The sequence below is a fragment of the Bos javanicus genome, chromosome 11 (genome assembly GCF_032452875.1).
Source record: "Bos javanicus breed banteng chromosome 11, ARS-OSU_banteng_1.0, whole genome shotgun sequence".
Lineage (NCBI taxonomy): Eukaryota > Metazoa > Chordata > Mammalia > Artiodactyla > Bovidae > Bos > Bos javanicus.
In genome coordinates, this window is record NC_083878.1 from 93,293,932 (window position 1) to 93,306,644 (window position 12,713).

At 42.1% G+C, this 12,713-nt stretch overlaps 1 protein-coding gene across 1 annotated transcript; it reads left to right on the top strand.

Annotated features, from left to right (window-relative positions):
• Positions 1-10,561: 10,561 nt before the first annotated feature.
• On the top strand, positions 10,562-11,528 carry LOC133257504 (olfactory receptor 1J4-like). The gene has a single exon (XM_061433441.1). The coding sequence runs from the start codon at positions 10,587-10,589 to the stop codon at positions 11,526-11,528; it is 942 nt and encodes a 313-aa protein (XP_061289425.1). The 5' UTR covers positions 10,562-10,586.
• The last annotated feature ends 1,185 nt before the right edge of the window (positions 11,529-12,713 follow it).

Below are 12,713 nucleotides of genomic sequence, written 5' to 3' on the forward strand. Positions count from 1 at the left end.
ACCCACCACACTTCCCTGTTTCCAGCCACTTGCTTTGCTTGTTTTTTTTTCTGTTTGCTTTTCCTGAAACCAGTGAGTTCCAGACATGGACACAGCAAGTGCTATTTGTTGTAACCATCTGTGTTTTTTGAACGAACTTCTTTTTGCTTTAGCTTTATTTTATGTCTCTTTCTGTTTCATAAGCCTTGGAATTTGGCAATACACTAGAGCACCATCATCTTAGTTGTCTTCAAAGCACCAAAGGTCTTTTAAGTCATGAGTAGGAAGTGTCATCTTTTACAATTATACTATTGAGTTACAGTTATGAATAGGCAAAAAGATCCCTTACTTTGATACATATGTTTATTCTTTAAAGAAAAGGAAAATTTGACTGCAAATTTATTTGTTCTTTGAATGTGTTAGAGCAAATAACAATTTTTAAATTTTCATATTATTTTTTAAAACAACATTTTTTAAAGCTGTATCTTCTCAAAGTTTCTGATGCATATATCAAGAATACTAGAATTGTCAGAACTAGACAGAAGTACTAGAATGGTTTTATAGTTAGTAATAATATATATTTTAGCCATCACTCCTTAGTTTCACTCTCAATGTTTATAATAATTTTTTTCTAGAGCTATAAATTTCAACTTCAAAGTTTAAGGTAAGGATATTCGAAATGCTGGCCAATCTAATGGATAAGATGACAGAGAAATGCTTCTTATGGTTTTTCAAAATCTTAACAATAACACACTTTTGGCAGCTTATTCTAATGCACAGCCAAGATGACACTTGGACTAAAGTGATTAAGAAAAGCACAGGGAACTGAATCAAGATGCATATTCTAAAAATAAATGTCTATAATTACACTGGGAATTCTATAGAGAATTTATATGGTAGAATCCAGGAGAAAATTTTTGCCAAAGTTTTGCCACAGCTGAAAGAACATCTTGTCCTTGGGAGCCTTGTAGATAATGAAATGTCGACCAAAACCAAACACAAAGAATCATTGCTTGATGAGGCATTACAATACAGCAGATATAACTCTGAACTCTTTAGATAGTTCAGTTCAGTTCAGTCACTCAGTCATGTTCAACTCTTTGCCACCCCATGGACTGCAGCACACCAGGCTTCCCTGTCCATTACCAACTCCCAGAGTTTACTCAAACTCATGTCCATTGAGTCAGTGTTGCCATCCAACCATCTCATCCTCTGTCGTTCCCTTCTCTTCCCACCTTCAATCTTTCCCAGCATCAGGGTCTTTTCCAGTGAGTTAGTTCTTTGCATCAGGTGGCCAAAGTACTGGAGTTTCAGCTTTAGCATCAGTCCTTTCAATGAATATTCAGGACTGATTTCCTTTAGGATGGACTGGTTGGATCTCCTTGCAGTCCAAGGGACTCTTAAGAGTCTTCTCCAACACCACAGCATCAATTCTTCAGCGCTCAACTTTCTTTATGGTCCAACTCTCACATCCATACACGACTACTGGGAAAACCATAGCTTTGACTAGACGGCTGAGTGCAAAAGACAGGCTTCCAAAGGAATCTGCTTTGAAAAATGAAGATGGATAAAAATATATTTCCATGTTTAATATTTTTGTGAAATGTCTTTGTGTGGAAAGTATTCCCTAGTGTGAAAATTATGTTAATTAAGATAATGGCAGGGGGAGGTTTCAATGGAAAATATTTCTGTTGTTTGGGGACTCTGGCTTATTTCTTATTTCTTCATTTTCATTTACAGTTTTATTGGGGTGTAATTGACATACAGTTTTTAAAAGTTCAATTGAAGATATTTTTACATACACATGAACAGATGGCACCCTGATCTTTTACTTCCTAGCCTCTAGACCTCTGACAAAGAGGGTCTACCAAAGTGGCTGTACCAATTTGTGTTCTTACTAGCACTGAACCAGGGTTCTTGTTGCTTCACATCCTCACCAGCGTTTAGCATTGTCAGTGTTTTGGATTTTGACTTAGCTTTGTTACTCCTTTGTCTGAAGAAAGGGAGCTGATCTACTGATTATAACAATTACTGAGCCCCTTCTATGTGGGCAGGCCTGTGTTAGGCAGTTGGACAAAGGAAAACATCAACCAAAGGGTCTTTGGCATAAATACAACTTTTTATGGTCAGAATAAATGAACCTCATCGTATTTGGAGGCAAATATGTGTGCCTCAAGGCTGATGATTTGGGAAGCTTTTTAAATTGATACACGGCCTTGAGCAGGACCTAGAAAATCATGCATTTTTGAGAGATGGAGAACACTGGAGGTAGCCATCCCAATGATTATGTTGGTGGCAACTGTGACTGTAGGTTGATTGAGAATGGCAAGGCAAAATGTAGATTTAGTATATTAGTCTATTCTCTACAGATTTAATAAATTATTTGTTGTAGTGTGAAGTTTCCTCCTCAGAAAGAAGTTTCCTCTTCCTTTCCTTAAAGGTTATGAAAACATTCTCATTTGAATCAACTATTTTTTATGCATATCTAACTTTCTCAGGATGCCTACTCTGACCACTTTGCTTAAGTGTATTTATAATCACTTCTCATATCCCTATCCTGATCTGTTAACACCATGATGCTTTTTACCAACTGCCAATTCATAAAGTGTATTATTTTGATTTTTTTGTGTTCTTGTTTTACTGTGTAGACTTGTTTTGTTTCTGGCTTTTGTTTGTTTCCTCCCCTTAAACTGTAAGCTATACCAGATAACACGGACTTCCCTGGTGGCTCAGTTGGTAAAGAATCTGCCTGCAATGTGTATATACCTGAAATTTAAAAAAAAAAAAAAAAAAGAATCTGCCTGCAATGCAGGAGACCTGTGTTCAGTCCCTAGATTGGTAAGATCCCCTGGAGAAGGGAAAGGCTACCCACTCCAGTATGTTTGTATTTTATTCACTCTGTGTTCCACAGCCTAGCTTGTCACCTTTATAAAGTCTTTAGTCAATATATATCAGAAAGAACAAAGGAATACAGGAAGTTAATTAAATGTCCTAAGATTTAAAAATTATTGCTGATATCCCCTAACAATTACTGCACTTTTTCATGTACCAGGCACTGCGATAAGAATGCTAATGTGTATTATCTCATTTATGTTCACAACAACCTCTTGAGGAAGGTACGATTCATAACCCCAAGTTATATTTCAGACTGAATACTGTAGAACTGAATTATATCGTTTAGGAGCTCTTGTTTAGGAGCTCAAGTAAGTTCAGTTCAGTCGCTCAGTTGTGTCCGACTCTGCGACCCCATGAATCCCAGCACGCCAGGCCTCCCTGTCCCTGTCCATCACCAACTCCCAGAGTTCACTCAGACTCATGTCCATCGAGTCAGTGATGCCATCCAGCCATCTCATCCTCTATCGTCCCCTGCTCCTCTTGCCCCCAATCCCTCCCAGCATCAGAGTCCTTTCCAATGAGTCAACTGGAGTTTCAGCTTCAGCATCATTCCCTCCAAAGAAATCCCAGGGCTGATCTTCAGAATGGCCTGGTTGGATCTCCTTGCAGTCCAAGGGACTCTCGAGAGTCTTCTCCAACACCACAGTTCAAAAGCATCAATTCTTCAGTGCTCAGCCTTCTTCACAGTCCAAATCTCACACCCATACATGACCACAGGAAAAATCATAGCCTTGACTAGACAGACCTTTGATGGCAAAATAATGTCTCTGCTTTTGAATATGCTATCTAGGTTGGTCATAACTTTCCTTCCAAGGAGTAAGCATCTTTTAACTTCATGGCTGAAGTCACCATCTGCAGTGATTTTGGAGCCCAAAAAAATAAAGTCTGACACTGTTTCCCTATCTATTTCCCATGAAGTGATGGGACTGGATGCCATGATCTTTGTTTTCTGAATGTTGAGCTTTAAGCCCACTTTTTTACTCTCCTCTTTCACTTTTATCAAGAGGCTTTTTAGTTACTCCTCACTTTCTACCATAATGGTGGCATCACCTGCATATCTGAGGTTACTGATATTTCTCCTGGCAATCTTGATTCCAGCTTGTGTTTCTTCCAGTCCAGCATTTCTCATGATGTACTCTGCATATAAGTTAAATAAGCAGGGTGATAATATACAACCTTGACGTACTCCTTTTCCTATTTGGAACCAGTCTGTTGTTCCATGTCCAGTTCTAACTGTTGCTTCCTGACCTGCATATAGGTTTCTCAAGTGGCAGGTCAGGTGGTCTGGTATTTCCATCTCTTGAAGAATTTTCCACAGTTTCTTGTGATCCACACAGTCAAAGGCTTTGGCATAGTCAATAAAGCAGAAATAGATGCTTTTCTGGAACTCTCTTGCTTTTTCCATGATCCAGTGGATGTTGGCAATTTGATCTATGGTTCCTCTGCCTCTTCTAAAACCAGCTTGAACATCAGGAAGTTCACGGTTCACGTATTGCTGAAGCCTGGCTTGGAGAATTTTGAGCATTACTTTACTAGCATGTGAGATGAGTGCAATTGTGTGGTAGTTTGAGCATTCTTTGGCATTGCCTTTCTTTGGGATTGGAATGAAAACTGACCTTTTCCAGTCCTGTGGCCACTGCTGAGTTTTCCAAATTTGCTGGCATATTGAGTGCAGCACTTTCACAGCATCATCTTTCAGGACTTGAAAGAGCTCAACTGGAATTCCATCACCTCCACTAGCTTTGTTCGTAGTGATGCTTCTAAGGCCCACTTGACTTCACATTCCAGGATGTCTGGCTTTATGTGAGTGATCACACCATCGTGATTATCTTGGTTGTGAAGATCTTTTTTGTACAGTTCTTCTGTGTATCCTTGCCACCTCTTCTTAATATCTTCTGCTTCTGTTAGGTCCATTCCATTTCTGTCCTTTATCGAGCCCATCTTTGCATGAAATGTTCCCTTGGTATCTCTAATTTTCTTGAAGAGATCTCTAGTCTTTCCCATTCTGTTGTTGTCCTCTATTTCTTTGCACTGATCACTGAGGAAGGCTTTCTTATCTCTTCTTGCTATTCTTTGGAACTCGGCATTCAGATGCTTATATCTTTCCTTTTCTCCTTTGCTTTTCACTTCTCTTCTTTTCACAGCTATTTGTAAGGCCTCCCCAGACAGCCATTTTGCTTTTTTGCATTTCTTTTCCATGGGGATGGTCTTGATCCCTGTCTCCTGTACAATGTCACGAACCTCATTCCATAGTTCATCAGGCATTCTATCTATCAGATCTAGGCCCTTAAATCTATTTCTCACTTCTACTGTATAATCATAAGGGACTTGATTTAGGTCATACCTGAATGATCTCGTGGTTTTCCCTACTTTCTTCAATTTGAGTCTGCATTTGGTGATAAGGGGTTCATGATCTGAGCCACAGTCAGCTCCTGGTCTTGTTTTTGCTGACTGTATACAGCTTCTCCATCTTTGGCTGCAAAGAATATAATCAATCTGATTTTGATGTTGACCATCTGGTGATGTCCATGTATAGAATCTTCTCTTGTGTTGTTGGAAGAGGGTGTTTGCTATGACCAGTGCATTTTCTTGGCAAAACTCTATTAGTCTTTTCCCTGTTTCACTCCGGATTCCAAGGCCAAATTTGCCTGTTATCCCAGGTACTTCTTGACTTCCTACTTTTGCATTCTAGTCCCCTATAATGAAAAGGACATCTTTTTTGGGTGTTAGTTCTAAAAGGTCTTGTAGGCCTTCATAGAACCCTTCAACTTCAGCTTCTTCACCGTTACTGGTTGGGGCATAGACTTGGATTACTGTGATATTGAATGGTTTGCCTTGGAAACGAACAGAGATCATTCTGTCATTTTTGAGATTGCATCCAAGTACTGCATTTTGGACTCTTTCATTGACCATAATGGCTACTCCATTTCTTCTGAGGGATTCCTGTCCGCAGTAGTAGATATAATGGTCATCTGAATTAAATTCACCCATTCCAGTCCATTTCAGTTCGCTGATTCCTAGAATGTCGACATTCACTCTTGCCATCTCTTGTTTGACAACTTCCAATTTGCCTTGATTCATGGACCTGACATTCCAGGTTCCTATGCAATATTGCTCTTTACAGCATCGGACCTTGCTTCTATCACCAGTCACATCCACAGCTGGGTATTGTTTTTGCTTTGGCTCCATCCCTTCATTCTTTGTGGAGTTATTTCTCCACTGATCTCCAGTAGCATATTGGGCCCCTACTGACCTGGGGAGTTTGTCTTTCAGTATCCTATCATTTTGGGTTTTCATACTGTTCGTGGGGTTCTCAAGGCAAGAATACTGAAGTGGTTTGCCAGTCCCTTCTCCAGTGGACCACATTCTGTCAGATCTCTCCACCATGACCCGCCCATCTTGGGTTGCCCAACGGGCATGGCTTAGCTTCATTGAGTTAGACAAGGCTGTGGTCCTAGTGTGATTAGATTGACTAGTTTTCTGTGAATATGGTTTCAGTGTGTCTGCCCTCTGATGCCCTGTTGCAACACCTACCATCTTACTTGAGTTTCTCCTACCTTGGGCATGGGGTATCTCTTCACGGCTGCTCCAGCAAAGCGCAGCCGCTGCTCCTTACCTTGGAGGAGGGGTATCTCCTCACCGATGTCCTTCCTGACCTTCTCCGTGGGATAGCTCCTCTAGGCCCTCCTGCGCCCTTGCAGCCACTGCTCCTTGGATGTGGGGTTGGTCCTCCCAGCCGCCTCCCCTGGCCTCGGGCGTAGTAGCAGAGTCCAAAATCAATTCCAAAAGTGTCTTTGTCATGACCTATGGGGTCCATTCTTCTGTTCTTCAATCTTCTGATCTAGGCTCAGCCCCTGCTCTATAGGAGCCTCTCCAGGCAGTGGAGAGACCAGTGAACTCTAGGCATGGCTTGTGCCAGAGGTCCAGGAGCCTTGCTCTGACATGGGAGCAGGCTTACTTTATCTCCATGAATACTTATGAGGCCCAAGACTGACTTTGGTCCCTTTGCCACCCATTTGAAACAAGCAGATCAGACAGAAAGAGATCAAGGTATCACTAGCGTCAGAAACACTGTCCCCAGGGACTCCAGGGTTTCAGCCCCTCTGGGCCCTGCACAGGCTCCTCCCCTAGAGACCAGCAGGAATGTTGTTCAATTAGCCCACATTCACTGTTTCTTTATTGATGATCCTGGGTGTTTTTCCCTCGTTTCTTCCTTCTGCTATAAAATAAAAGCCTCCTGCCAGTTGTTCTGTTACTGATAAACAGACATGCAAGTCTGTGACAGCCCCTGAACCACAGAGACTGTATCTTGTCCTTTGGCTCCTGGGTCTGTTGGAAAGAAAGCAAGGACCAAGGTAATATCCCAGAGCAGAAGGTATTTTAGCATATTGATAACAAACATAGGTCAGAAGGGGCTCGTGTAAACTGATATGTGTATGTGATTATGAGACTGGGTGTGCATGTTCTGTGTTTTCTATGTGTGTGTTGCTGACTCATAAATGGAAAATCTCCACCTGGCATGTGCATTGACCAGGCATGGCTAGAAATCTATGAGCCGTATATGTGCTTTAGTGGTTAAGTCTATGTTGCCTGTGTAGTGTTTGTGTGACTCTCTGTGTTGTTGTGATTTGAATATTTGTGATTGTCTGGGAGTGCCTGTACATATGCATTTCTATTACATGTTTTTTGTCAGTTCTTTGTGGGACTCTTTGTATGTTATGTGTGCTTAAACATTTATGTGCCTCTATGAGAGAACGCTTATGAACTTTCTGTGAAACAGATTTGTACCCTGATCATCTTTATCTATGGCATGCATATGTGAGAGAGAATAGGAAATTACCATTTAACAGTATGTGTGTTGTGAAGTATATGTGTGGGAGAAAGAGAGAAATTACAGGTGTAGTAATTACAGCCTGTACTATATTTAACAAACTCACATCTCTACTAAATTCACCTAGAAGTGATAGGGGAAATGTGAGGGCTTAAGTTCTAATAAAGCTGTGTGTGTGTGTGTGTGTGTGTGTGTGTGTGTGTAGGTATGTTTGTGTATATGTGCGCCTGTGTATAGGGCAGTCTTTCCAGTGTTCCTCTTGACTCAAACCAGAACCCACCAAGGCACTTTCAAATTGGATTCTCCTCAAGACCTATTGCTGCCATTGGACTTGGTGAGTCAACTTTTCCCAGAGCCCTAAACATGTCCCACTCTGGCCTTTGGTATTGTTCATATTGACATTTTAGGAGCATGGTAACCTGGTTCAATGTCCAGGTTCTGGTGCCCTAGAAATCTGGTGGTGCCGTGCAATAGCTTTCTGGGCTTACATTTGATCTCTCTGAGGTCCACAGCCTTAAATGTAAAATAAGGTAATAACAGCTGCTATGAGATATTCTCTGCATGTCAGGCATGTAGTAAGACCTAGCCAGGCTATATATTATTTCCCAAATGGAGGCTGATGTCCCTGACTCTTCTTCAGGTAACTCTAACATGGGAGAATATGTCATGGCAGTTAGAACAGAAAGTTCATGCAGATTCTCTCCCAAACATTAGGTTACATCTTCAGTCCTGAGTATCTCTCACATTGCCATTTAAACACATGATGAATGCTTCCTTTCTTCTGGTTCACCTCTTGATTCAGCTCTGTGCCTACTTCAGGCTTCCTGGTCACCCCATCCCTCACACTCCCTTCCAGAGAAGTCAGAGCTCTTGGTTGAGGTTTCACCCAAGAATTGTCAATAAGCATCCAGACCCCAGAGGGTGGGCGGTCACTTCCTTCCTCCTAGTGTCCTTGTGTTCCTGAGAATCACCTTGATCTGGAATAAGAATCTACGGTTATCAGATATGCAGTCCTGTGTGTTAATGTCAGTTTCCTCTTCTAGGCATGCATGCATGCGTGCGTGCTAGGTTGCTTCAGTTGTGTCCATCTCTTTGAGACCCCATGGACTGTAGCCCACCAGGCTCCTCTGTCCCTGGGATTCTCCAGGCCAGAATACTGGAGTGGGTTGCCCTGCCTCCTCCGGGGGATCTTCTAACACAGAAATTGAACCCATGTCTCTTATGTCTCCTGCATTGGCAGGTGGGTTCTTTACCACTAGTACCACCTAGGAAGACCCTTTTAGGAATATGGGTATTTTAATTCCATTACCCACTCCTCCCACCCCCAAATGGGAAGTCTGTCCTTAATTAAAAGAGTATCAGCAGACTCTGAGATCAAGTTCTACCACCAAATACATTTTGTAAGTGACTCACTTCTCACATTAGTAGAATGAAAGAAAATAAGTCACTGTTTTCTCTCCTTCTCAAACACAAAATATATGCTGATTGCATATAATTGAAAGCATATGGAAGCCATTTGTACAGTGTAGGCTGTGGGAATCTAAATGGATATAGGTATGAATGATGGCAAATGGGTGAGCTGGTTGTTGAGGTCATATTGAGCATAAAAATCCTCTTTCAAAGACTGAAATAACATGTCTCAAAGGCATGGCTCTTCTGATCAATTAAATAAGGGGAGGGAGAGTATGTAAATAAGAGTAGAGACTTAATAAAAACTTGAGTAAAGAGTGCTGACTCTCACAGTTACTGGCTGTGTGATCAAGGGCTGGTTTCTTAGCATCTCTTAGCTTTAGAGCATCACACACACAATGATGTGTATGCTAAAATCCATTTATTTTGTCTGGTGAATAGTAGACCCCATGCTCAGTAAGTGTCAATTACATTAAGACTGATAGTGGGGACTAGCCATGGAAATCAGATAAATATTAATTCTAATAGGCATCACTTATAATATAGCACCTACCAGCTCTCATATCCTAGGGCAAATGTTCCAGTGCCTCCCTGCATATGACTACCTAGATTGAGGCAATTTGATTCACTAAAGGTAGATGCAGAGAATTGAACAACAATGGAGATGGTGAAATACAATTTATTTCACTCCAAATTAAACAAAATGCATCAAGTTAAGTTCTATCAGGAAATTAACCACAGGGTCTAGGGTGTGTGTGGCTCTGCATCTCCCGTGGGGCACTGGGAGCCCATGTAGAGTAACACAGCTTTGAGATAAGCTACCTGGTCTCCTCTCATTCCTGGTGTAATGAATGGGTTTCTGAAGATTAATCCAGGATGCGTCTGGATACCTACACTGGTGTAAAGATAATAAATGATGTATCTGTGCCCTTACTATGTGAACATTGTTCTAATATCGTTACTCACACTGAATCATTTAATTCTTCTACAATCCCTATGTGTAAGTGTTACTTTGAGTATTGGTAGAGGTTCAAAATGAAGCTGGGAGAGAGTAAGTTTATGCAAATAACTAGAAAGTCTTGGAGTCAGAACCCACTAGAAGTCTCATCACAAATACAATGAACTGAGCAAGTTTCTGAAGAGGCTACTCCTGGGCATATGAGTTCCCAGAAGGAAGGGTCTTTCTCTGTCTGTTTTCTCCAGCAAAGAGTCTCTTGATAGAACTATTTGTCTTTCATATTGTTAAACAAATAAATAAGTTTCCCCTGGTATACACTGAAGGACAATTTTTGCTCATTGGAGTTTTGATAACTTCCTCCTGCTCCACTGGGGGAGGGTGGGGGTTGAGGTGATAGCATGTGAGGAATATCCTGAGGAATTCCTCAGTGGAAAGTAGATAGCCCTACAGTGATTGTCGCTATCATGATTTATCATCTGGGACATTTCCAATCTAAGCAGAGAGACAAGGAGCATGAGGAGGGAGAACCAGAGCAGCGTGTCCGAGTTCCTCCTCCTGGGGCTCCCCATCCGGCCAGAGCAGCAGGGCATGTTCTTCGCCCTGTTCCTGGGCGTGTACCTGACCACGGTGCTGGGCAACCTGCTCATCCTCCTGCTCATCAGGCTGGACCCTCGCCTCCACACTCCCATGTACTTCTTCCTCAGCCACTTGGCCCTCACTGACGTCTCCTTCTCATCTGTCACCGTCCCTAAGATGCTGATAAACATGCAGACTCGGGATCAATCCATCTCCTATGTAGGGTGTGTAACACAGATGTATTTCTTCCTCTTTTTTACTGATCTGGATGATTTCCTGCTCACCTCGATGGCCTATGATCGGTACGTGGCCGTCTGCCACCCTCTCCACTACACCACCATCATGGGACAGGGGCTGTGCACCTTACTAGTAACTGCGTCCTGGATTCTCTCCTGTGCCAGTGCCCTGTGTCACACCCTCCTCCTGACCCGGCTGTCTTTTTGTGCTGACCACAGCATCCCCCATTTCTTCTGTGACCTTGATGCCCTGCTGAAGCTCTCCTGCTCAGACACATCCCTCAACAAGCTGGCCATTTTCACAGTAGGAGTGGCCGTCATTGTCCTCCCACTAGTATGCATCCTGATCTCTTATGGCCGCATTGGGGCCACCATCCTGAAGGTCCCCTCCACCAAGGGGATCTGCAAAGCATTGTCCACATGTGGCTCCCACCTCTCTGTGGTTTTCCTATTTTATGGAACAATTATCGGACTGTATACTTTACCCTCATCCAGCACCTCTAATGACAAAAACATAATAGCTTCAGTGATGTACACAGTGGTCACACCCATGCTGAACCCTTTCATCTACAGCCTGAGGAACAGAGACATGAAGGGGGCTCTCCGGAGACTTTCCAGGAGAGAGATCTTCTTTTCTAAGTAGTAATACCTCACCATTTCAGTTCTTCCTTCAACGAATGGCACCAGTGTCAGACATTCCTCCATGGAAAACCATGCCGAAGACCATCCCTGTTGCTGGTACCCACCCCATTTCCCTGTTTCCAGCCACTTGCTTTTCTGTTTACTCCTCCTGAAAGCAGTGAATTCCAGGCATAGACACACCAAGTGCTATTTGTTGTAACCATCTGTGTTCTTTGAACCAACTTCTTTTTGCTTTAGCTTTATTTTATGTCTCTTTCTGTTTCATAAGCCTTGGGATCTGGCAACACTAGAGCACCATCATCTTAGTTGTCTTCAAAGCACCAAATGTCTTTTAAGTCATGAGTAGGAAATGTCATCAGATAAGGCAATGGCACCCCACTCCACTACTCTTGACTGGAAAATCCCATGGATGGAGGAGCCTGGTAGGCTGCAGTCCATGGGGTCGCTAAGAGTTGGACACGACTGAGCGACTTCACTTTCACTTTTCACTTTCATGCATTGGAGAAGGAAATGGCAACCCACTCCAGTGTTCTTGCCTGGAGAATCCCAGGGATTGGGGAGCCTGGTGGGCTGCTGTCTATGGGGTCGCACAGAGTCAGACACGACCGAAGCAACTTAGCAGCAGCAGGCATTTTAAATAGCTGTGTCTTCTCATTCTTTCGGAGAAGGCAATGGCACCCCACTCCAATACTTTCTGATGCCTATGTTGAGAATATTAAAAATCTCAAATGTGCTGTGGTTTGGAAATGTTTATCTTTTGTAGTGTTTATGTGAACCTCTTATATGTGTTTGTATCAATATTTGTGAAACTTAGTGTTAGTAATTAGATCACTCTTAAAATGGCTGTATAAAATTAATAATAATCCATATTTTAACAACCAGCTCCTTAGTTTCACTTTCAATTTTTATCATATTTTTTCCTATAGCTGTCTCAACTTAACTTCAAAGTTTGAGAACATTCAAAATGCTGGTTTAGCTAAAGGATCAGCTGATCAATTAAATGCTTCTTATGGGTTTCCAAAGTCTAAACACAATACCAAACTTCTGGCAGTTGATTCTAATGCACAGTCGAGGTTGAGGACACTGGACTAAATGATTAAGAGAAGCACATAAAACTGAGTCAAGATTCTTGTCTTAAATACACCTGTATCTACATTGGACTTTTCTGGTGGCTCAGATGGTAAAG